At 40.0% G+C, this 26,399-nt stretch overlaps 1 protein-coding gene and 1 pseudogene across 1 annotated transcript in view; one reads left to right on the top strand and one right to left on the bottom strand.

Moving 5' to 3' along the window:
- Positions 1–947: 947 nt before the first annotated feature.
- LOC122661836 lies at positions 948–2,565 on the bottom strand (annotated as a pseudogene).
- A 397-nt stretch (positions 2,566–2,962) lies between these two features.
- The window catches only part of LOC122661437 (vacuolar sorting protein 39), a 38,036-nt gene continuing 14,599 nt past the window's right edge, over positions 2,963–26,399 (top strand). The window contains exons 1-7 of the mRNA XM_043856818.1: positions 2,963–3,435; positions 3,796–4,007; positions 6,738–6,869; positions 6,980–7,123; positions 8,266–8,378; positions 12,478–12,889; positions 16,889–17,218. Coding sequence (XP_043712753.1) covers positions 2,997–3,435; positions 3,796–4,007; positions 6,738–6,869; positions 6,980–7,123; positions 8,266–8,378; positions 12,478–12,889; positions 16,889–17,218 — 1,782 coding nt within the window. The 5' untranslated portion in view covers positions 2,963–2,996. The remainder of the gene's footprint in view (positions 3,436–3,795; positions 4,008–6,737; positions 6,870–6,979; positions 7,124–8,265; positions 8,379–12,477; positions 12,890–16,888; positions 17,219–26,399) is intronic.

Genomic DNA, 26,399 nt, shown 5'->3' with positions numbered 1-26,399 from the left:
ATTTGATGCGAGCATTTGTTGATGGAGAAGAACATACACACATACATAGAGAGCATATATCACATCCAGAGAGCACCAACGTCTCGAAGCAAAGGCACCAGTTGTCCACTGAGATGAAGCACCATCAAACTCTCTAATCCTCCCAACCTCTTCCCTCCTATGAACACAGCCAGTGTAGGTGAAGAAGGTGTAGACAGAGGCGTAACCCGTGATCTTCCTTCACCATCACCCTGACTATCGTGAGCAGCGAGTGCTCCCAATTCGGCTTCTTCTAATTCGATGACGGGCGGGTGAACACCAAGAGTGGAAAGCAAACTCAGGGAGGTGGGCTTCACCACCACAATCACAATCACATCGATTAGGAAAAGAAAAGTTTCAAAGTTCGTGAAGACGAACAAATCGAAAGAAAACACTGGATTCCATTGCTTCACAGTGGTGATGGTGTTAATGGTGGGTGGCGGTGGCGGTGGTGGTGGTGGTGGTATTGTTAAGATGATGTTTGGAGAAGATGAGGGTATTTTGGTCTTTTCAAATTTTAGCAAATTGGTCAGGGCAATTAGGTCTTTTCAAATTTTAGAAAGGATAGAAGAAAGAGTAGTTTGGTCATTTTTTAGCATTTAACACTTGCTATGGACTTAAATGGCATTTGGGGTGTAAAGCAGGGGTGGTACGTGGAATATTGAAGGGTGGTACGTAGAATATTGAGCCGTTTAGGGGGGTACGAGGAATATTGGGTGCATTCTAAGGGGGTACGTGTACTTTACCAAAATTTAAATCACCCCTAGTTTAGATCCCAAAATTCCAAATTAGTCACTGGACGTTAGTTTTATGCTGTTAAGTGATGATGTCACCCAATTAAATAAATTTAAATCCCTAAACTACCCTTGATCAGTGTTGATTTACATTTTTACCCTTGTAAATAAAAACCCGAAATTCTATCTTCTTCCTCACACCATTCTATTCCTCACCTGCAACTCAGTCTCAAGCTGAACTTCACCGGAGAGAAGAAAGAGAGTAAATTTCTGAAGCGATCCCAGCAACTTCGAGTAAATTTCTGCCCTTGTCGGCATTGTTCTAGGGCTTTGAAATTGAATGGCCCATAGAACTTTCCCTCAAACACCGCCCTAGTGAAGTCATTAGCATCCAACTTCGTCTCTTTCTGGAAATCTCTGTACGGCTTGAGAGCTCCAGGGATCTCTTCAATATGAACAAATATCCAAGCATTCATGCCTTTCATGCAAGGCTTGAGAGCTTCCCATGGAGTCCCTTTGATGGCCTTACCGACATGTGTATTCTTCGCAACGACAAGCTTCACGGATTCCGGTAACGATTTCCTGAGATCTTGAAATTGCTGCACCGTGAGGCCTTTGTAGCTGATTCCAGCAAGGAGGTAGCTGTTCTCCAACTCCTTCTTGACAGTTTCCACTGTTTCTTCTTTCTTGGTTCGGCTGATAGCGCAGTAAATAGATGGGATTGAGTGGTTTTGTGGGTGATCCGCCAAGAGGTTCTCGGTCTGAAGAGCGGTCTAGCTAAAACACCAGTAAGGTTTAGGGTTTGGGAGCAATGGGGTTTTGTGGAGGGGTACGTGCACAAAGAGGCTTCCATTATTGTACCCTCCAGGATTGGGAGGGAAACCAGTGGTGCTCTATGGTTGTAGCAACCTTGCAGGTGAGACTCTATTTAAACGTGAAGGGGAAGATGCTCACTTCATCTGTGAAGACCAGCAAGTGTTTGGTGTTGCTGATGGGGTTGGCTCATGGGCTAAGAAAGGAACTGATGCCGGACAATATGCTCGGTAATCAGAGGCGGCAGTGGCGGTGGTGGTGGGGGTGCTGCCAGCGGAGTTGCAGGGAAAGGGTGGGGTATTTTAGGTTGACGATGAAGGAAGGATAGTATTGTAAATTTAATTCTAATATTTTAATACAAGGGTAAAATAGTCATTTTACACCAATAACTAATAACAGACTAACACCATTACTATAGAGGGGGTGATTTGAGTTTTTTTTTAAAATCAGGGGTGATCTATAATTTACCATATTTAAAATTATATATCAATACTAATCGATACATATCCATATTTTTCCCTTTGTTTTTTCAATCATTCTAAGCAAAAAAAATCTTTTATTTTCCTAGGGAAAAAGGAACATTAACTGGTCATCTAGCGTGGCATGTACCTATGCTCAAACACAGCCACACATGAAATGATCGATGTACCCCCTGATCCTTTCCGCCTTTCCAAGGGGGTGCACCGCACCGATCATTTCATGTGCGACTTACTCTAGGTGCAAGTACAGGCCGCATTGCATGATGGATTGAGCTCCCCTCCAAGGAGTGCTTAGGGAGCATCCAACCATTGGGCTACCGCACACATGCCGATGGTTGACTGGGTGCACATCGAGATGTGTGCAACCTAGCCCAGCCTTTGGATGCGGTGAGCGAGGAATCTTCACGTATTTGAGTGTACGCAAATGACTCACAATCGTTCAAATGGAATCCAACCTATGAGAATATTCCATCTGAACGACTCCACGTACACTCACATACCTGAAGATTCACCGGACTCATGCTCCCCTGGGCACTCCTTGGGCGCTGGCTCCCTAGAGAAGAGCCGGATCCCGGCGCGACCGGTTAGCGTTCTTCATCCTTTTTTTTTCTATTCTCGACGTCCAAACTCCAAACACAGCTCAGACTGCCAGATCAGGTAACCGTTCCCTTTATTTATTGGTTTCAAGCCGTTACGTTCTCACATGTTGGTAGAACTCTGAAGCGATTGCGCCACATTGCGCCACATGTCCTCAGGTCCTCAAAAGGAAAGAGGACGGAGGGACCCGCGACAACGAAAATTGAGAAGCCTATTATTGAGTCAGTGACGCGGGACGTCGTAGTAGATTTCTCGGACTCCGCCGACGCCGAGAAGAAGACAACGAGGGAGATCGAGAGACAAGGCAGACGGTAACAGTTCATCCTTTCGGAAGGAGAGGCGGAGAGAACAAGAAATGGTTCACAATGCGTATGATTCATGTATACTCGTAGATAATTCCTCGAGGAAGATCGAGGCAATTGCATCGTATGGTATCAAGCTTCTCGTAGGTTGCTCAGATGGTTCTCTGATGATATATTCACCGGAATCTTGTGCTTCCGATATATCTTCACCTTCCGATTACCAGATAAACTTAGGGATGCGTAAGGAACCCTATGTTCTGCAGAAAACCGTGATTGGATTCTCGAAGAAAGCTTTAATCTCCATGGAAGTTTCGGGATCAAGAGAGCTTCTTTTATGCCTATCTGAATCAATCGTGATTCATCGACTTCCTAGTCTTGAGTCAATCGCCGTTATAACAAAAGCCAAAGGTGCTAATGTCTACGCCTGGGATGATCGGAGAGGGTTCTTATGTTTCGCAAGGCAGAAGAGGATCTACATTTTCAGGCATGATGGTAATTTCGTAATTCTATCTTGAATTTGGGGGCAAACTTAGGTTATCATTCTCCAACAATCCAGGTGCCTTTCTTGTTTTTTTTTAGGCTTCGTTTGACGTTATTGAATTTGAATAACGTAATATAAAATCTTCAGATTTGCCGAGGGCATTTCCGTCAACAATTCTGGGCTGCTTCCCGCCAATAATTTAAACTATTGCTTTACGATTGCAGATTGCAAATTCTTACTACGTTTTCTTGAACCCTAGTTTGATTTCATTTTGTTTATGGAAGTTCTAAATTTCACTGCTGAAAACGGATTTGGATGATGTGCTCTTTTCTATGTGAGTTGCTGTTGGTTCTAATTCTAATTGAATATAGGTGGTCGGGGATTTGTGGAGGTGAAAGATTTTGGTGTTCCTGATCTGGTGAAGTCAATCTGCTGGTGTGGTGAAAATATATGTTTGGGGATTGGAAGGGAATACACGATACTGAATGCTATTAATGGTGCGTTATATGTGGTATTTCCTCCTGGGAGGATTGTCCCTCCTCTCGTGGTACCTCTTCCTTCTGGGGAGCTTCTTCTTGGAAAGGTTTTCCTTCTTCGCTTTTTCATTCTTACTGTGTCTTGTTGGCTCATCATCCATTCTAATTATCAAAATATTTCAAGACCTAGTCAGAGATGATTACATTCCATATGTTTTTGTTCTATTTATGACAAGTTAACTATCACAATCCTTCCGGTTAAAAGCAAAGTGAAATAACTTTAAGAAAGAAAATAGATACTTCTGTAATCCTGATTGTTTAACTAACTTAAAATATTACCCAAAATGAGAATTAAACTTTTCAAATCGATTCCTTGGCCATGTAATGTTTTCCTATCTGAATTTGAGTAATTTGGTTGAAAAATGAAGTTAATTTAGCTACTATTTTTAGTAAGTTTATAAGTTTGTTACACAACTGTTGTTGGTAATTATTAGAAAAAATTCCTTTTTTATTTTGTTTTAATTTCATTTCACTTGCAACCAGATGGAGCCATGAAAAATGGAAGGGGAAGTAAAGAAGAGAGAGATTAGGTTCTAAAAAATGAATTAGGCATGACACTTTCCTGATCTTGATTTAAGTTGCCAAGACCAATTCCTGGTATTATGTCATAATCCTTGGGCATCCTATCATGTTGAGTCCTTTAATCAACGTTTTTGTTTAGTGGTTAACATTGGTATGACAAAGAAGCCTTTTGGGTATCATTGACAGGCCTCCATTTGTAGGCCACCACCCCTGCATGTTTACTGCCCATAATGTGACAAGATATCCTGATGCAGATTCATCACCAAATAGGGCTTGTTTCATTAGAAATAAGTCTAGCGTTGGGTTACATACATGTTGGGCCTTTGATCCCATGGGTTTCTAATGTAATAGGCCACTTTTCTGGGCCTAAAATAGGGGTACATAGGTTGCATACGGGATTAGCCCAATACTTAGTTTTTATTGTGTGTTTTTAATTGAGCCGGTTTAAATTGGTTGCATCCAATTGGTTCAATTGGTCTAATTTAAGTGAAGTGATCCTATTGGCTAAGAGGTTCTTATATCCTATTGGCTACTAGGGAATCTTCTTTATTTTAAGTAGTTTAAGTTGTTTTAAGTCATTAGGACTCTATTTTGAGTCTATTTGAGTTTCCTAGTCAGTTTAAGTTGCCTAATAGATTAGGGATAAGGTTAGGCCATTCCTTTTTAGTGTCTAAGTCTATTTTTGAGTCTTCTATATAAGTTTGTAAGGGAGGCCAGCATTGTATACGAATTTGATTAATAAAAATTAGCTTTATGCTTGCTGCCTTTGTTGCTGCCTTTGCTCCATCGTGAGTGTGCCTTGTGAGTAATATCAAGGTTGCCTTGTGAGTAATATCAAGGTTGAAGGGATTGGTGGATCTCCAATCGACTCCTTGCATTGTGAAGATCGGGAGACCCCATTGTTCATCTTCAAAGTTGTTGCCATTGAAGACCTGTAACAAGTAAGAAATTCTGCAACTATTCTTCTTCCTTCTAGAAGGTCACATACAAGGTGATTTTCGTGAGAATTCTGCCCAGCCAAATCTAACCATTAAAATCTGCTAAAAATTTGATCAAGTCTTTCTCAAACCCTAAGAGAGACTTGATTCAAATTTCAGCACCATCCACCGAGCCGATTGTCTGAAATTACAATTTTACCCCTCTCTCCTACTTCTACTAGGAAACCTCCATAACTCCAAATCTGTCCATCAGTTTCAAACCAAACTTTCAGCATACATCCCTTACATCATTGTTGACACTCGATCCAAGTTTCAACCCCAAACTCCCACTTTATCCCCTCCATTCCTTCACTCCATTAAAACCCAAAACCTGCAACACAATTCTGTCCAGAACTGCAGAATTTTAAAACCTTCCCAAATCCTATTATTTTTATACCATATTGACCCCCTAGACCTGCCATTAATACCCTATAAACCCCTTTCCCAATATCCAACCCTAACCCTAGGAATTGACCTAAATCCTAGTGCTGTCCATTCGAACCAGCAACCCCTTTTGTTATTTGATCTTGTTGTTTGGCTCCTAGTAGGCCTCCTACCTATCTAGGACTACATTATATCCTTGTTGTGTCATCATGAGATCTTATAACCAAGGCATCATTGTTATGTCATCATGATATATTTTAACAAGAGATTAAAATGTTACATATACATATTTCATTTTTGACCTACTAGTAGGCATTGAATGAAATACTGATAACACCTACAGTTTCATTATGTACTACACGTGTCAGACTGTATCATGCTGACACTATCTCTTGATAGTTTTGTACCTTGATGCATAATAGAGCATCTACATGATTCACACACACAAAATAAATAAATAAATAAATAAATAAATTTGCGTATTAAAATCCTTGAGAGAGAATTGAAGTCCCTTGACTCAAGTAAAAAAGAATACACAAAACTAAAATTTATTTGAGGGACGAAGAAATATCAAAAATGTGAATTGGGAGGGGGGACTTCCATACTTTCATAGTTTGTCATGGAAGTAAATTTTATTCGAGTCATAACTCCTTTCTTAGCTGTGTTGTACATAGAAGAGTATTGAGAGACTTTCTGCCTTAGCAGTAGTTTAATTTGGTTATGCTGTAGAAGGGTGGGGGATTTTTGATGTTTCCAGTTTGATTGGTGAAAGGTTGGGGGTCTACTTACAATCATTGGAAGGAATAATGTGAAGGGTATAATCAATTAAATTTAACTTCTGAATGCAAATTTGTGATTGTTTCTAACAGTTTAATGTGTTCTTTCTGTCTTTAGGATAACATAGGAGTTTTTGTAGACCAAAATGGGAAACTAATTCAAGGAGGCAGGATATGTTGGTCTGATGCCCCTTCAGTGGTTGTGATCCATAAGCCATATGCAGTTGCTCTTTTACCAAGATACATTGAGGTAGCTTGGGCATGTTTTGCTGAGCAAGAAAAGGGTTCTTTATGAAATTGAGTTATTTTCCTGAAAAACTGTGTATTGATGCATTTCCTTTCTAACATTCGATGATGCAGATTCGGTCTCTCCATGCTCCTTATCCATTGGTTCAGACTATTGCTCTTCGCAATGCTCATCATCTTGTCCAAAGCAATGGCTTTGTTATTTTTGCATTAGAAAACTCTATTTATGGCTTGTTCCCAGTCCCTATTGGTGCACAGGTAAATTTCCTTTCTTATGCCAATACTATCTGATTATAGCTTGTAAAAGGAACTGTCCAGGCTCTCAAAGAAATTTGGTTTCTTGGTTTAATTTGTTCTTAGTTTTTGAAAAAAAAACTTTGCAATGGAAAAATAATATTTGGCACACATGCGCGCTCGTGGCACCAAAAGAATCTTAACTAGGATTATGAACAGAATAGATATAGGTGAATTCATTATGAATCCATTTAATTTTTTAAATCACATGGGATATATGATACCAATTAAACAGAAGAAAACAGCAGGAAAATAAAATATTTTCCTATGTAATACTTTTTATTTGTCTTAAGCCAACTTGTAGTACAATTTTATGCCTATAGTCAAATATACATACATTAACCTCATAAATTAGACAAGTTTTATATATAAAGTGTTATAATTTCAACAACAAATTTAGCATATTGATGCCAAATTTTCTAATGAAATTCAATCAAGGTAAGTATCATTTTCTTTTAAACTTCACCTGACATCAGAATGAAATTTTGGCAGAAATTGAAAAACCTGATTTGAATACAGTTTGTGTCTCAATTGGGTGTTTTTGAAAGGATCCATGTAGCCGACCCCATTTAGTTGGGATAAGGCTGTTGTTGTTGTTGTTGTTCTCAATTGGGGTTATTGGCTTTATCAAGACTTTTGTGGGTTGAAAATGATGTGGAAAGTGTGGAAGAGACTATTCATTTCAGAAGGCTTTAATAAACTTGCTCATTTCATTGGTCATTGGTTACTGTGTAGTGTGTAGAGAACTGAATTGCTTTTGAATCCAAAAAAATTACTATGGCATTTTCACACTTTTTTGAACACAATATTCTTGGCTTGGTATATTTGACTAATAATAAGCTTTTAGATTGGCCTAAAGATCATGGATCTGTTTTACTTGGAGTTCTCAGATGGGAGAAGAAAAGCAAATGCAAGTCTGAGATGAAGTTTGGTTCTGTGGTTTGTATGGGGGTTGTATTAGACTATTAAATGATTCCTTTACTTCGTCTGTAGAATAAGATAGTGTGTTTTACTTGCCTTCTGCTCATCTTCTGTTAGGAGTTTTATTTTAGAAAGATGTTGGATATCATTTCTTTTTCTGAAGGTTGGGCTTTTATAATGTACAGATCGTACAATTAACAGCATCTGCTAATTTTGAGGAAGCCTTGGCTTTGTGTAAACTACTTCCATCAGAAGATTCAAGCCATCGAGCAGCAAAGGAGGCATCCATTCATATCAGGTATTATTTCCTCAAAGATATTCATTTTCATCAGATTATAAATTTGAAATGACCATTTTTTTTTCTTTACTAAACTGTTATATAGTTTAAAATAGTTATAGTCTTATTGACCTTTAAGACCTGCCAATATTGTTTTGATTGGATTTAATAGCCAGAGTGTAATATTATGTATATTAATATAGTAACTTATGTTCTGTTTTCTTATAGATATGTATACTAGTATACGAAAAGGAGAAGGGTAGAAGAAATTCCCCTCTATCCCCCCACACTGAACCACAGCAAAAGAAAAAAGGAAAAAGAACAGTATTACTGAAAAGCATGCCCATCTGCAAGTATGCTTGCCTGAGAAAAAAAAAAAGCTTAAGACAGACGTTTTTGGCCCAATTGGAAGGTTGAGAGCCTGCTGTTTGATGGTGGTGATCTAGCACCATTCTAGAGTGCAAAGTTCAATTGTTTTCTTATTAACTGCTATTGCAATATGAATTCCTTTTATATGGTTATATGGGGAATTGGATTTTATACGATTTTATTTCTCATACAAGATTGAGCACTTCAGTTCCAAGAAACAAATAGCTTCAAGTTTTTTCTATTTGTTCCCTTACTCAGCACAAGAAGTTTTTTTTAATATATATTTTTCTATCACTCACAAAATACTTTGGAGAATTTTTTGAGCATTATGATATGTTTACTATATTTTCTTTTTCTTTTCTTTATTCTATGAAAATATTTGTAAGATATCTTGAAGAAATTAGGTGAAGATGAACTTCTATCTCCCAAATAATTCAATTTTTGATGAATTTACAAGACTGTGATTCAATGGCAGTCTTATTGGCATTCTCACTATGCCAACCAGATCAGATGTTTTGTGTTGAATTCTGGTGTCGAGTCTGGACATTTCGAGTGTCAACTAGACTGCACAGACTGAAATGGTCTGACTGTCTACAATGAAGGACCAATGATTGCACTGGTCAAAGGAGTGATTTTGTATAAGTTTTTTTTTGGATGAATGATTTTGTATAAGTTAAATGGACTAAACATGCAAGAGTAAGCATAAGGCAGAAAAAGATGGGGGCTGAGGTAGTTAAAGCTCTCACAACTTATGCTTTAACAAATGACATAGACCTAGATAGGAAGAAATGCAGGAGAAAATATCTGTAGCCGAACCAAACAGGTTGGATGAAGCTATGTTGATAGATTAATTGATATGTCTTTCAAGGAGGGATAACTTCACAGATAGTATTTTTGCAAACTGGGGACTGATACAGTGATACTGGATGGCTTGGTTTCACCTTCGACTTTCTGGAGATTTAGTAATAACAAGCAATGGTAAGACTAATGGATTGTGTGTTTTATATTTAAGGATATCAATGATTATAATTATAATAAGGGGTTAAGGGCTGGTAGGCAGTGATTGCATCTTGCCCAACGTCCCTTGGATTTGTTTCTACATTGACACCGACTTGGTTGAAGTGGATTTGAGTAGGGTTTGTTAAAATGAGTGGAAAGAAGAGAAGAGGAGAAGAAATGATAGAAATAAAAAATTTGAGCTCATCATGTGTTTCTTCTTCAATTTTACTATTTATATCAAATCTAGAGTTGACGGAATTCCCCTCCTTTCCTTTGCAGGTTGGATTGTTCTGATCAAATCCATCCTTCAGTTATCCTACATTTACTGGTGTGGTATCTATGGCCTTCCAAAATCCACCATGTCTGCCATGGATTCGCTTTTTTGCTCCTTCTTGTGGAAAAGAAAAGAATCTTCCAAATTTCTTCACCCAATTAGTTAGGATGCCATCTGTCTCCCGAAATCCGAAGGAGGTGATTATAGTACTGCGGGCATTCTCAAGCTAATTTGGAAAATCTCCGCTAAACATGATTCCATCTGGGTTAACTGGGTCTACTCCTATCTTCTTAAGCATGACTCCATCTGGACAGTTCCCCAGCCCGTTGATCCCTCTTAGGTGTGGCGGAAGATTCTCCACCTTCGCCCCTTAGCCCTTTCAGCGACCTCCTCCATAATCACCAATGGCTCCTCTACATCCCTCTGGCTTGATCCTTGGCATCCCCTAGGTGTTCTATAGAATATCATTGGGTCCCGATCGGTCTATTCCTTTGGCTTTCCTAAGTCTGGTCCTCTCTCCACAATCATCTCCTCGGGATTTTGGTCCCCTCCCTCCCCTTTCCCCCCTTGCTTCTCCCTGGTCTAGGCGTCTCTCCCCCCCTCTCCCCCCCAACCCTTCTCTCTCGAATAAGGTTAGTTAGCTCCCCTCCCTTAACGGGGTTTTTAGCTCCTCCTCAGCTTAGGACTTTGTCAGACACCATGCCCCCCAGGTCCCCTAGTCCAATATTGTCTAGTTCAAAGGCCATGTTGGAACCGCTTACTCTAGAAGGCCGACCTTGTAGGAAAGGGAGGAAACAATATGTATATCATACAGGAGCTCTAACAAAGCGGACTATCCAAAGGGGGACACGGGTGGATAAATAATTTCAACACCTGCCCGCTCCCAGGGGGACTCAATACCGTGACCCCTGCCTGATCTGATATCATGTTGAACCGCTTACTCTAGCAGACCGACCTTGTAGGAAAGGGAGGAAACAATATGTATATCATACAGGAGCTCTAACACAGCGGACTATCCAAAGGGGGACACGGGTGGATAAATAATTTCAACAGGCCATATTCCCTGTCATAGCTTTAACGTTTGGAGAACCCTTAACCTTTGCCTTCCCACCCAATGTTTTCTTCTTTGCCGCCACATCCATGTTTCCCCCTCCTGTGTTCTTTGTTGGAACGGTTTTGAGGACATTGACCACCTTTTTTTCTCTTGCCCCCTAGCCCTCTCTTTGTGGAAGAAAGCCTTGGCCTCTATTTGGTACCGTAGCAGAAGACCCCTTCCTTTTGCTAGGGAGTGGCTTTGGTTGAGTAGGGTGTTTTTAGGTAATACAATCTGTGTTACCACCAACAAGCTTGTATTCGGGGCCACTATTTCTCACATTTGGATGGAGCGGAATCATCGAAGATGGACCTCCAATTCTCACTCGTTGGATATGATTTGGAAAGCCGTCTCTTTTGATTTTAGCTCTAGACTTCACATGCTTCCACATATTCCTCTTGTTGATACCCCAAGGAACACGCATATTGTCATTTCTTGGGGCCTTGATGTTTCTCTCCTTCGCTTTGTCGGCCTGGCTTCTTAGGGCTCGATTCTTGTATAGCTCCCCCCCCCCGCCTTTTTTTTCCCTTGTGTATTCTCCCTCTTCCTCTCCTTGGGGCTTTGGTAATGAATTTTTATTCACAAAAAAAAAAAAATCAGCCCTACAAAACAAATTAGAAGTTCATAACAAGAATACCTTCAAAGATACAATTATTCCCTACAAAAGCAATATTTCATTTGCTTAAAAGTTACTGATTAAAAGGCATACTGGGGATATCATTGGAGAAGCTCAAAGCTTTGGTCCTAACTTCTAAGATTGTTGGGGAGCTGAGGATCTCAAGGGGCCAGAACTAGTTGTTTATTACTCTTGGGTTTCAATGACTCCGTAGGGAGCAAACTGTACAAAAAATGAAAACTTCTTTGTTGTAACCACCAGTTCCTTTCCTTCGGAGTTATGTGTTTAACCAGTCAATTTCTGCATCTAAGCTTTGTCTGCTTTGCCACTGAAAATTAGAGCAACTGAAGACCATAATACAAGCCAACAAAATGAGGTGACTTTTTTTTTACAACATCAATGCATGCACTGATCTAGAACCTTCATATCTGGAATGTAAAACCATAAAAACTAATGTTTTTGTGAAAGTGGGCTATGATTAGTTGTTTTCTGTTTTATATACCAAGAAACTACACAAGTACAGGTGACAAATTCATTTGTAAACATTCACATATTTCTGTGAATACATTCATATGCAGCCACACATAAAAAGGGCATTACCCAGTGCACAATGGTCCCGCCAATGCGGGGTCTGGGGAGGGGTAGACATAAGCAGCCACACTTATCTTCTTAAAATACTTTTCTATGTCATTTAGATTACTTTAAGCCACTGGAACCTCAGAATTTTATGCTACCAGTGTTATCTGACAATGGAGGCTGTTTGTTTCAGATATGGGCATTATCTGTTTGACAATGGAAGCTATGAAGAGGCTATGGATCACTTTTATGCATCTCAAGTAGATATAACCTACATACTCTCTTTGTATCCATCTATTGTTCTTCCAAATCCAGTGGCTGTTTCTGAGCTGCGGAATGTGACTGACTTTGCATGGGATGCTTCACATCTCTCCAGAGTTTCTTCTGATGTGTCAGATGATATGGAATCCTTATCTCAACCACAGCAATTTGAATCCGATGAATATTCTATTCTTGAGTCTAAAAAAATGAGCTACAATACTCTCAAGGCACTTGTTAAGTTCTTGCAGAAGAAGAGATATACTATAATTGACAAAGCCAATGACGAAAAAACAGAAGAGGTTGTTTCATCCGCTGTGGAAAACTGGTCTAAGGGTTCAAATAAGGTAGAAAATGCTTAAACTTGTCTGATTGCTGTTGTCAACTTCCAATAATTATCTTTATGTAAATTATTTAATGATTCGAAGTCTTATAACCCCTGGTTCAAAACTAAATAACTGTTCAAACATTTACCAAAAGGTAGCTGACAGGTTCCAACACCAATGAATTATGAAGTAATGTTAGGATCCATTGATTGAAACAAAGTTTACAAGGGGATTGTTTTGGTGCAACCAAAATCAGCAAAAGGGGCACATCCCACCTTCTCTCCCGACTAGAAGCTGAGCAAATGTTGTGAATTTTATGAATTAACAGTTTGTCCTGAGCATAAGTGCAGAATTCTTTCGTGGTCAAACACCTTTAATGATATGGAAGCATGAAGAAAAAGGGATGGCACAGACTTCCACTCCTAGTGCTGCTTAATCCAACATTGACTAAAGCATGAGAAAGAATACAGTATAAGGATAATGGAGGCGAAGCTCTGTCGCTTCTCTGGTGATAGTTTGTATAAGAGTGAGATAATGGCAACAATTCATCCAAGCCCATCTGTTCAAGATATCCATCAACTCTAGACATTGAGAACATTCTGTTTGGGATGTTGAGGAGGAGTCTGTTAAGGCTGTTGAAAGAGGGGGTGAGGAGTTGCAGAGAGAAGTTGGGTTTCAAGGTTGTCGATGCAGAAGCAGCCCATCTGTTAAAGGTATCCATCGACCCTAGACCATGGTTTGAGAACTTGGTTTCGGACCTGGTTTCGGTCAGGCCAAAAACCGAGTTGGTGCACTTTTTTTTTTTGGAACTCATTTGATGGTTTCGGTGGGTTTTTGACCTAGTTTGGTCATGAAACTTGGTATACAACCTATTTTGGGCCATTTAAACACAATGGCACTATCAGATTTTCCAAAATCAAAGTCCAAATAGGAGTTTGACTTTGGACCCTAGGTTGGTAGGCTACGGCGTACTAATAGGCCCTATTCTACACATAATTTAGTAATAGAAAGCAATCAAAGCATACAATTAATGTAAAACAACTTAAATAAATAGGACTCCATCAAGTCATAGATCGGCCAAAATTTTGTAACATATATTAAATTGACACCCAACCACCAAGATTTGAACATATTTTTTGGAAAAAAAGAGATTTAGGGAAAAATGGTTTACCTTGGAATGTTCAAATCTTCTTCAATGTTCTTTGGATTTGTTGTAGATCTTGCAACTTCAATGTTTGCTGAAGTATCTCTGTGCAATACGATTTTTCCGTCGAAGATCAAAACCAAGTTTTTGGTGTTTTTTGGAGGTTCTCTGACGAAACCAGTGGGACAACCGAGAGCAGTCGAGATTTCTACTGGTCTCGGTCGAACCGAGATCTCGGCTGAGACAATACACTATTCTCATTTCGTAACTGGTCTCGGTCGAGTTGAAGGCCATTTTATATGTGGGTTTGGTTCAGTCTTGGTCGAACCGAGATCTCAGCTGAGACAATACACTATTCTCATTCGTAACTGGTCTCGTCTCGGTTTTGCAAAAAACTGAGATATTTCCAAGATCTCGACGTCATCCTCTACCTGAAGAATCTCGGAAAGTCCATCACAACCTCTCTTATCGGTTCAAGGGTGCAAGGTGATCTTGCTTTTTTAGGGTCAGAAGGGGTAGAGAAAATGCCTCTAGCCAATGTCCAAATACCAAGCGCTACGGCGCTGAAGTACCTCATGTCATTCTCCCAGGAAAAGCTCGAACGACCTTCAACAAAAGAATACGTGTACCCGAAACCGACACAGGTGGGTAGGTAGAGAATACCTAAGGTCGCGAGACGACTCTCTCTAAGGAACTTGGCAAAATAGCGGTGCCTCCTCATAAAGGGGGTTTGGAAAATTTGGCCAAATGATGCTTTAATCCACCAAAACATTGAAGGAGAAGCTCCACAATTAACCACTAAGTCTTGATTCAGTAGAAAAATGAGGGACTTTGAAAAAAAAATTGAGGTTTCCTAGTAGTTTTGGAGTTCTCAAGCATAAGGGGGGGGGGGAGAGAATATCATTTCGAAAATTGCCAAAATGAGTCGAATGATCGAAATGCTGAAATTTTGGTCGAAATCTGGTAAGCTTGCAGAGTCGACCCCTGTTTTGTTCAAGGCTTCTCGAAACCGAAATATTTCGTGAAATTTCGGTCATTTTGACCAATATTGCCTTTAAAGTGAGAGAGTAATTTTCTTATTCCACGTCCCCCTTATAAAGCAGGAGATATTTTTTGCTGAACCCTTACCATCATATCTCATCCCTAACTTCATCATGCTCAAGATTGTTATTTCTTATTCTGCCAAAAAACCTCTGTTAAAACAAACACCAAAGAAACACGAAGAAAACAGAACAGAGCAAAGATAACACACAGATTTGATGTGGTTCACACACCAATATGATGTGCTATGTCCATGGGTGAAGCTGAAGATGATTCACTATGTAATGGAAGAAGATTCAATGGAAATGTCTGAAAAACACTCAAAACGGCGCAACTTGCTCTCACTTCTCAAAACCTAACACAAATACCTAAAATATCTCACTTCTTTCTTACTTACAAAACAAGACACGAAAACAGGGTAATACTCTTCCAAATGGGTCGATCCATTGGGTCGGGTCGCCATCACAGACCAAAAATGTCAGAGTGGTTCAATCTTTGAAACGGGTAAAAGAATTTGAAAGACACATAACAACCATAAGCTGCACCTCAAGGAAGACGAGAGATTTCATCAACCATTTGCCAAAACCTTCGCAGCTGGGATGAACTTCAATTCTTGTTTAGTTGAGTAAAAGTTGATTCCCACACAAATCCTGAATTATTCCATGACCAACAAGTTAGATTAATGGAGTTGGGCCTCCATAACAGATCTGAACAGGAGAATGTTTAATAAGCAAGTCTTCGATTGACTAAGGTTAAACCCTGCACAAGAGAAGAAGATGGAGGGTAAAACTCATAATGTCTGTTGAGACTTGAGAAAATGATGTGTTCATTATTTGCCTGATCTGCAAGAGTGCAACAAGTTTGTTATGAAAGCATCCTGCAAAACTTTTTACATCCTGATGATTTGAATCATTTGCAAAATTTCATGTCAATGTAAATCATGCTTATACTGTTCTTTTCCCCAAGCCGTTATTTATATTTTTTGTTATCTTTTTCGTGCTGGAACATAACTGGGAGTGTTATTGGGAGACATATATTCATGACTACATGTTATTCCTTCACGACATGGATAGAGTAAAGTTGCAGCTTGCAGGATCAGTTTATGTGTTAGTGTAAGCATAAAAAGGAAAGCGAATGGATTCGACCTGCTTTCGATTTTCTTTTCTGTCCTGTTTTTAGTTGGCAATTATTGTAACTTCATACAAATTCCCAACATAGGCTTAGCTGTTACTTGGGAAGAAGGTGGTGTGATATAACTTCTGATTTATATTGTTGAACCCTTCTTGTGTAGATATCACCTGTATCGACAAAGTTGATCCTCTTTTTTGGAAACAGGTGTCTAAACATCTTTCATATGTCTTAGCATAATTTTAATAGTTTCACATGTTCAGTCTCTCTTACTATATCAATGAACTGAACATGTGTCATGATAAGGATTCAGGGTGATCAACTTGTCTGATAACATTTATCTATCTTCGAAATTGACATATGCATACCCATTTCTAGCTTTTGTGGCTGACAAAATTGTTACTAAGCTACTTGGAGAAATCCAACATTTATTTTACTCTTCTGTGTTACTTCTATAGTTTTAATGTATTTTGTTTCAGCAAAAACTTCAAATATTCTGATCTGGCATTAGCTAGTACTTATATAATGGGTTTGTCGTACAATGTTATCATATTATGAGATTATTTGCTGAATCATAAACCAAATACATTGTAGATTTTGTTGGTAAGTCATTACTTCAAATATTTTGCAGATTTTTTAGCTTTACCCTTTGACAATTCATGTTCTCTTAATCACAAATCCCCTCCCCCCTCTTCTTCCTTCCTCAGGGTCATCATGATATCCTTATTAGCTTAATGGCCAGGGAGATGGCAGCAACATTGGATACAGCGCTGATCCAAGCTCTGCTTCGTACTGGACAATCTTCAGCTGCTATAGAGCTACTGAAAGTTCCCAATTACTGTGATATAAAAATATGTGAGGAATTTCTGCGTAAAAGCAATTATTACACTGTGCTGTTAGAACTCTACAAGTGCAATGGTATGCACCGTGAAGCACTGATACTTCTGAATGAACTAGTGAAAGAATCAAAATCAAAACAACCACAATGTGAGCCCACCCAAAAGTTTAAACCGGAGATGATTATTGAGTATCTCAAGGTAAATTTTCTCATATACTGAATCCTTTTTTGGTTTTTTTTAAAAGGTTTTCAGAATGCTTATAGTGATTATATACATTGTTGTGGCCCTTACTTAACTGCTTGAGCTTTTGTGACAAGCGATTTTAACATGGTATGAAAGCCAGGAGGTTTGGTGTTCGATCCTTTGTGTATGTGAGGAGTGTGTTTTGTATGTTGTTGTGCCCCTATGCCTTACCTTGGTGCTACGTGACGGTGCCACCATTTGATGGTGTCACATGCAGAGCCGTGTGTGTTTATAGATCTGCACATGTAGCTCAGAGCAATGAAGGAAAAATAACAAGAGAGAGGAAGAAGAAGGAGAAGAAGAGAAAGATACTCAAGAAAACACTCGGGGAGAATTAATTTCTCTCCTCTATATTTACTAACTTGAAATAACTCAATACCCCCACAATAACATAAGAATACCTAGGGGTAAAAAGACAAGCTTATTTAACAAAGTACCCAAATACCCTTACTACATGAACTAACACTTACCCTCAAGCTAGAGAATAAATATCATACATGCCTAGAGTTGTAATTTGGAAATTCTCGTAAGTGTGTTCAGTCCAAAGGGTATAATTGTAATTTTGTTCTTTCCTCTTTTATTATAAATAGAACTTGGCTGTGGTCCCTTGGGACACAAGCAATCATTCCCCCAAATCTGTTTCATCATGGTATCAGAGCGGGAATCAGTCTTGGGACTCCCGCCCTAGTACCCATGCCATCACCGCCATCACTGTGAAGCAACACAGCAGCACCGCCGCCACCATCATTACCGCCAGTACCATTTCCGACACCTCTCTGTCTCTCTCTCTCACGACTCCTCTCATGACTCCTTTTTTTCTTTTTTCCTTCTTCGGAGACTTTCTCTCACCACCTCCAGCCTACCGCCTCCTTTTTTCCCTCTTTCTAAAACCCTCCTTTCTTCTCCGAGGGTTTCCTACATGATCTAACCGTTGGTGGTTCTCTTTTTCCCACCGAGGGTCCTTTTTGTGACTGGTTTTCTCTCTATGAACTAGACCAGCGATCCTTTTGCTGGAATTGTTTTTCCCTATGATGCTCCTTTACTACAGCCTTGTTTCTACCCTTATCTTGCTGTAGTGAGCGGTTGGGACTACCTTTTGATCAACAGTCATGTCCGGTGACAGTACCACTTCAACTAATACTGAAGGAATGAGTCGTAGCACCTCTAGTGAGTTTCCATCATTCCCTGTTAGCTCAATCAAGTTGGATGGCAGCAACTACTTGATGTGGTCTCACTCTTGCTTCCTATCTATTGCTGCCCGTGGTTTTACCGGATATCTTACGGGTGACACTGCGAAGCCTATGACTGCTGGTCCTTTTTTACAAAAATGGATTTTTGATGACTCTCTCGTCATGTCCTTTCTCATTAACTCTATGCATCCTTCGATTGCTCGTGGCTATCTTCTCTTGGACTCGGCTGAGAAGATTTGGCAAGCAGTCAAGGAAATCTATTCTCAGGTTGGAAACGCAGCACAGGTTTATGAGTTGAGGAAGAGAATTCATGGGACTACCCAGAAGGAGATGTCCTTTTCCCAATACTACCTTGAGCTGTGTAGCATGTGGCAGGAACTTGATTTCTATGAGACTTTTCAGGCTACGTGTTCTACTGATGCTGCCAACTTTAAGAAACACGAGGATATGATCCATGTTTATGACTTTCTAGCCAGTTTGAATGTGGAGTATGATCACATACGGTCCCAGGTTCTTAGTCGGGACTCTTTTCCATCCTTGGAGCAGTCTTATGCCCTTGTTTAGCTTGGGGAAAGTCGGTGTACAGCTATGTTACAGCCCGTTCCTCAAGAGAGATCTGCTCTCTACACAGGCTCAGGCTCAGGCGCTGGTTCTCAGTCACGGGACGGTTCTACCCGCACCATCGCTCCATTTGATCGTCAACTTGTGAAATGTGATTATTGCGGGAAAGAATGTCACACAAAGGAGTATTGTTGGAAGTTACACGGCCGTCCCACCACTACACGTGTCCGTGGACGTGGTGTCTAGGCTATTGCTCTTGCACATCATACTGAGATGTCTCCTCTTGCATCCACCGATGGGCAGTTCTCTCAGGTTGAGGTACTTGCTCTCCACCGCTTAATGTCCAGACTGGAACCCACTTCTTCACCAGCCCCGTCTTCTGCTGCTTCTATTGTTTGGTTTGGCCTCTTCTACCTCTAACTTTGTGCACTTAGGGATTCCTTTTGTTGGTCATTTTGCTTTGGCTATATCTTCATCTTAGATAATTGATTCTGGCGCCACTGACCATGTAACTGGTTCCTCTATTCAGTTTTCTATCTTTTATCTAGGTTCAAGTAAGGAACGTGTCCGCATTGCTGATGGTTCTGCTTCCTCTGTCTCTGGGAAAGGAACAATCTCCTGTGCTACTTCTTTGCCTTTATCGTCTGTTCTCCATGTGCCCAATTTTTCTACTAATCTTCTGTCTATTAGTAGTATTATTCGGGATTTAAATTGTAAGGTCACTTTTTTCCTTCTCATTGTATGTTCCAAGACTTGGTGACAGGGAGAATGATTGGCAGTGGTAGATTGAGTGGTGGATCTATATTTGCTAGAGGACAGTCACCCTACAGCTTCAGTTCTTACTCCTCAGGCTCATCAGTTGGACTGAAGTGCTTCCGCCCTATCAGAGTTGCATCGGTGGAATCGACGTTTAGGCCACCCACCTCTTAGGACTTTATATCTCTTGTTTTTCCTAATTTATTTCAGAAGTGTAATCCTAATGACTTTTTTTTGTGATGCTTGTTTTTTTTCCAATCAAACTCTTGTTGTTTACCCTCTTTCAGAATGTATGAGTACTAGACCTTTTGTTTTAATACACTCTGATATTTGGGGTCCTTCTCACTGTGTATCTATTTCTGGTTATTGTTATTTTGTGACTTTTATTGATTGCCATTCTCATGCTACTTGGGTATATCTCATGTGTCATAAGAGTAAGATGTTTCATTGTTTTTTGCTTTTTCATCATATGATTAAAACCCAGTTTAATGCTACTGCTAAAGTACTTCACAGTGATAATGGTCGGAAGTATTCTGAGGGATCCTTTCAGTCCTATCTTGTTGCTGACTTGCTGAAGGCATCATTCATCAGACTAGTTGTGTAGATACTCCTTCACAAAATGGTGCTTTAATGTTTGAAATGCATGTCCCTAAGCATTATTGGAGTGAGGTCGTCCTTACTGCTGCTGCTTAATTAATTGCATGCCTTCTCGTATGTTGGGCTCCCGGTCTCCTTTGGATGTTCTCCAGCATCCGTCCACTTTTACACTTCCTCCGTGGGTCTTTGGTTGTGTGTGTTTCGCCTACAACCATCATCTTGTTAGCAAACTTGATCCTCGGGGGCTCCGGTGCATTTTTGTCGGCTACTCTGCCACTCAGAAGGGCTATAAGTGCTACCATTCGCTCACTAGTCGTATGTTTGTCACTATGGATGTAGTGTTTCAAGAGTCCGCTGCTTATTATTCCTTAACACCTTTTCAAGGGGAGTCTTCTTGCGATGATGTGCCACTGATTGTTCCTCTTGATAGTCCCTCCTTGTCTCATCCTGAGCTCGATGTGCACCACTCTGTGCAGGGGGAGCATCCTTTTACTGACGGTGTACCAAGTGCTAAACCATTGCAGGTGTTCACTTATACTCACTCTCGATCTCGCAAAAATCCAGCCGATATTACCACTGCTCTACCTGGTCAGCCACTCTCCTCAGATTCAGGACCGCCCTTCATCTCATCTAAACTTGGTAAACTTCCTCCTCCTAGTGATGACTCTTTGAATTTGCCTATTGCTGTCCGTAAAGGAAAGAGGCTGATGCAGAGCTACAGAACTACATCTGCAAGAGGAAGAAGAATAAGCTGCTGTCCAAGTGATATAGTCAGTAGTGTTAGGCGGTTCCATACTGAATTTTTTTTTAAAGTGTTTTTTTATGTTTTAAGTAGTTTAAGTGAATTAAGTCACCTTTTATTTAATGATGTAATTTTCTGTTTTTTTTGGGTCCACACCACACTCCCATGATTTAGAGAGGAGTGTGGATTAGATAGGTCGGCCATGGGTATTTTAGACACTTAGGCTGAATATGTTTTAGGCTGTTAAGCCCTATTTAAGTTAATGAAATCATGGAGCTCCTCATCTCCACTTTTATGAATTAAAATCTGCTGTTAGCAAACTGCTGCTTCTCTCCTTGTGAGTTTGCTTTGGGTTTGATCAAAGCAAGGTGGGATTGGTGTGTGATCCAATCGACACCTTGTGGTGCGAAGTCCGGGTGGTTCGAACAAGCTTCCTCTCAAGCATTCTGCTACAAGGTTCAAATTTTCTTCAAGCTGCTGCTGCTGCTGCCTACATCCCATGCATCTTCAACTAAGTCCAAGGTCACCCCCATCCTCAATCCTCTACCTCTAAACCCTCTACATCCCAACCCTAACATCTCCCCTTATTTTCTTAAATTTTCCTAAACCTAATTTCACTCACAGCCTTATTCTACCATCAAAATCCGTCCAAATTTTAACCACAGTACCCCCACAGCCTCACTTTCACTCGACCTTAACTTCAGCTCCATCCCCCCATCAAAACCCTAATTCCCCTCATCCCTATTAATTATCCAAAATCCTAAAATCCTACCCAGCCACATCCAGCCATCACTAAGCCCAGTGACTCTCCCAACCCCGGGAGAACACGACCTTAACGCCCTGCCCTAAATCCATCTCTAAACCCTAGATCCCCTTACTCTCATCTTTTCAAAAACCTGAAACCCGAAACCCTAATTTGCTGCAACTTGAGGTAATACACTTCCACTCATTATCTTAACACTAGACCTTCACTGTTAGCTTCCCCTACACCTGCCTATCAAAACCAACCATCCAAATCTTAACCTAAACCTAACCCTAACCCTAATTTGGACTAAATTGCCAATTCATGCTCAATCGGACTGCCTGTTCATAGCAGATCCTGTTGCTTGGCTCCTAGCTGGTATCCTTGCCACCTAGGACTACATTAAGTTGTACCCAACATCCTATTTCTCATGTTATGTCTTATGATTCCCTCTCTCCTTCCTATCGTGCATTTGTATCTTCCTTGTCTTCTATTTCTATTCCCAGTCTTGGTAGGATGCAATGGCAGAGATGGAAAAAGGCTATGATAGAGGAGAATAGATGAGAGCCCTTGGAAAGAATGATACATGGGACCTTGTCTCTCTTCCTCCAGGAAAAAGACCCGTGGGCTGCAAAATGGTATACACAGTGAAACAAAAGGTTGATGGAACAGTGGATTGATATAGAGTCATGCTAGTTGCAAAAGGGTTCACTCAAACATATTGGATTGACTACCAAGAGACTTTTGTACTTGTTGCTAAACTGAACACTGTTAGAGTTATCCTTTCATGTGTTGTTAATTTGAGCTGGGAATGGCAGCAACTCGATGTTAAGCATGCCTTCCTCCATAGAGAATTTGAGGAGGAGGTATATATGGAAGTTCCTCAAGGATTCTCAAGTAAGAAAACTCAAGGGACGGTGTGCAGACTGAAGCGTGCCTTGTTTGGGCTGAAACAGTCCCCTAGAACCTCATTTGGGCATTTTCACAAGGCTATGGTTACTGCTGGGTCCACTCAAAGTAATGCTGATCCCACCTTGTTCATTAAGCAGTTTGGTAATCACATTACTAGTCTCATCGTTTATGTTGATGACATCGTCATTATTGGAAGTGATTCAGCTGAAATAGCTAAATTGAAAAAGTATTTGGGGCAAGAGTTCGAAATCAAAGACTAGAGACAGTTGTGGTATTTCCTTGGGATTGAAGTTGCTCATTCTTCGAAGGGAATCTTTCTCTCTCAAAGGAAGTATATTTTGGATCTCCTATCCGAGACTGGGATGCTTGGTTGTCACCCTGTTGATACTCCTCTTGAAGCGAACACACATTTGAAGAGCAAAGCTGGTGAGCTAGTTGACAAAGGAGGCTATTAATGACTGGTGGTAAGATTGATATATCTCTCCCATACTCGACTAGACATTGCTCATGCTGTAAGTTTAGTGGGTTAGTATATGCATGACCTATACTCAACTCACTTGGATGTTTTGTATCGTATTCTCCAGGAAAAGAGATTCTTTTTTCTCCTTATAGTCACATGCATATAGAGGCCATCACTGATGCCGACTGGGCAGGCTCTCCTGATGATCGAAGTTCCATGTCAGGCTATTGTACCTTTGTAGGAGGTAACCTTGTAACTTGGGGGAGTAAGAAACAAGCTATTGTTCCTCGGTCCAGTACAGAGTCTGAATTCCGTGCTATGTCACACGACATATGCAAGTTGTTGTGGCTTAAGGGTCTTCCTTATGATCTTGGTATTAGTACTAGTTTTCCTATGGCACTGTACTATGATAGCTAATCTGCTATTAGTATTGCCCACAACCCTGTTCAGCATGACATGACAAAGCACGTGGAGATAGACCATCATTTCATCAAGGAGAAACTGTATCAAGGAGTTATATGTATTCCCTTTGTTCAATCTGGTGATCAATTGACTGATGTCTTCACCAAAGGGCTTAGTAGTAAGGTAAGGTGTTTCATTCTATTGTGTGCAAGTTGGGCATGTGTGATATATATGCACCAACTTGAGGGGGAGTGTTGTAATTTGAGTATTCTCGTAAGTGTGTTCTGTCCCAAGGGTATTATTGTAATTTTGTTCTTTCCTCTTTTATTATAAATAGAACTTGGCTGTGATCCCTGAGACACAAGTAAGCATTCTCCTAAATCTGTTTCATCACCTAGCTTGCTTAAGGGCATTGAACTACAGAGAATTAATCCCTTTGGTGAAGATATCAGCCAACTGGTATTCTGTCTTAACAAAAGCAATGCAGATGTAGCAAGAGTCAAATTTTCTTTAATGAAGTGTTGTTCAACCTCAATATGTTTTGTACGGTCGTGTTGCGTAAGATTGTGAGCTATTCTTCGAGCTGCCTTCTTGTTACAATATAACCATATGAAACCCTCATTATCAAATCCCAATTCTTGAACTAACTATTCCAACCATAGAAGCTCGCATATTCCATGAGTTACGGCTCAAAATTCTGCTGTTACACTTAATCTAGCCACAACAGATTGTTTTTTACTTCTCTATGACTCTATATAACCATGCTAATGTGCTACCACTTATAAATATACAATACTTTGAACTTACTCTGATACCAAGTTCAGACCAATGAAGGGAAAATAGCAAGAGAGAAAAAATAATGGAAAGAGAGAGAGAGAGAGAGGAAGAAAAAGAAGAATAGAAAGGATATGCAAGAAAACACTTGGGGATAGAATTGATATCTCTCCCCTATATTTACAAACTTGAAGTAACATGTAAGATTACATCTATACCCCCAACCTAAGAATACCTAGAGAGTTAAAAAGACTAGCTTATTTAATAAAGTGCCTATAATTCCCTTACTACATGAACTCTAACACTCCCCCACAAGCTAGAGAATAAATGTCATACATGCCCAACTTGCTCAAGAGGGCACTAAACTGGAGAGAGTTAATTCCTTTGGTGAAGTTATCAACCAACTGATCTTCTGTCTTAACAAAAGGAATGTAGATGTATCCAAAGTCAATTTTTTCTTTAATGAAATACCGATCATCCTCAATATGCTCTGTACAGTCGTGTTGCACGGGATTATGAGCTATACTTATAGCAATCTTGTTGTCACAATACAACATGGGGCTCTCGGTATCAAACCCTAATTCTTGAGCTAACCTTTTCAACCATAAAAGCTTGCAGAATCTATGAGCCATAAGCTCTAAATTGTGCCTCTGCACTTGATCTAGCCACAAGAGATTGTCCATGTACCAGGTTACCACCTACAGATGTGATAGGAACTTGGGTCTCATCCTTAAAAGCTAGCTGTTAAGGAGAGGGTGCCCAAGTACCTATTAACCCATCCACATCCCCATTCATATCCGATGTGGGATTATTTTTTCTGCCTTATGCGTGGATATCCCAACAAGATGTGCAATATCTTGATGCAGTCATTTTGTCAGAAATAGATCCTACCTGTTGGAATATGTAATCCAGAATACCATGGGGGTATTTTGGTCTTTTTGGGGTAATTTTATTCTTCTTATACTATCAAGTTTATGTCGGCTATGTGGGTTTTAGTCCCACATCGCCTAGTTTAGTTACTTTGTAATTTTCCCTCTATTATAAATAGAGGGGCTTACCTATCAATTAAATAACTCAAGCATTACAATCAATTCTTCTTTCATCTTATCTTCTCTCTCAAGTTACTGGTTACAGGTCCTAGGTTTTCTACATAATATCAGAGCTGTTGTAATCAGTAACTGATTCTCTCTAAGATTTGCAATTTTGAGAGTCGTTTCAAGGTTCTCCGATTTATGGAGAAACCCTAGTTCATAGAAAGAAAAGAAGAACTAGGGTTTCCTGCTTGTTTCATTCTTGTTTATTCATTTATTTGGAAATCGTGTGGTTATACATTGAAAGCTTGCGGTTTCCAGTTCTGGAAAATTTCTACAGTGTTAAGGGTTCTTGGCGTGCCACTGCTCTGATTATTTATCTTCGAAAGCTGAAATCGATGGTGCCTGGATCTCTTCGATTTCTATTTTTTTCTTCCACCGTTGTTCGTTGGCCTTTCCTGGTTCGAAGAATTGTTCAATGGAGTCGATGGCTACTACTGATATGGATTTCTAGTTGAAAAATCCTGCTGCTGATTTCTGGTTATTGCAGAAATCGATTGCTGTTGTTTATCCTTTCATTTGGAGATTGAAGGTTATTGCATCGATTCTGCCCAGTTTTTTGAATCAGTTTTGTCTAGCATCTAGGTGATTGTAGATCGGAGATTTTGCACACTGGTTCTTTTTTTTTTAAGATCGATCAAGTCTCTTCTTGGTGGTATTGATTCTTGCTGTGGGAAATTTTATTTGGATCGATTCATCGACTGTCGCTGCTGCTGTTTACCTCGATTGCTATCGAAGGTTTACTTGTGGAATCAAATTCTGGTTTGGTGCAGTTCTTCTGTTGCTTGCTGCCTATTTGAATCATTCCCTGGTTCTCGTTTTTCTATTGTGGCTGGTTCTTGGAATTGGTTGAAGAGAGGTTGACGATGCATTTTTTTGTTCCGCCTCCTCCTTTCCCTGGTCGATTCA

Source organism: Telopea speciosissima, chromosome 5 (genome assembly GCF_018873765.1).
Source record: "Telopea speciosissima isolate NSW1024214 ecotype Mountain lineage chromosome 5, Tspe_v1, whole genome shotgun sequence".
Lineage (NCBI taxonomy): Eukaryota > Viridiplantae > Streptophyta > Magnoliopsida > Proteales > Proteaceae > Telopea > Telopea speciosissima.
Note: the sequence above shows the minus strand (reverse complement) of the source record. Positions and strands in the feature narration are given on the sequence as shown.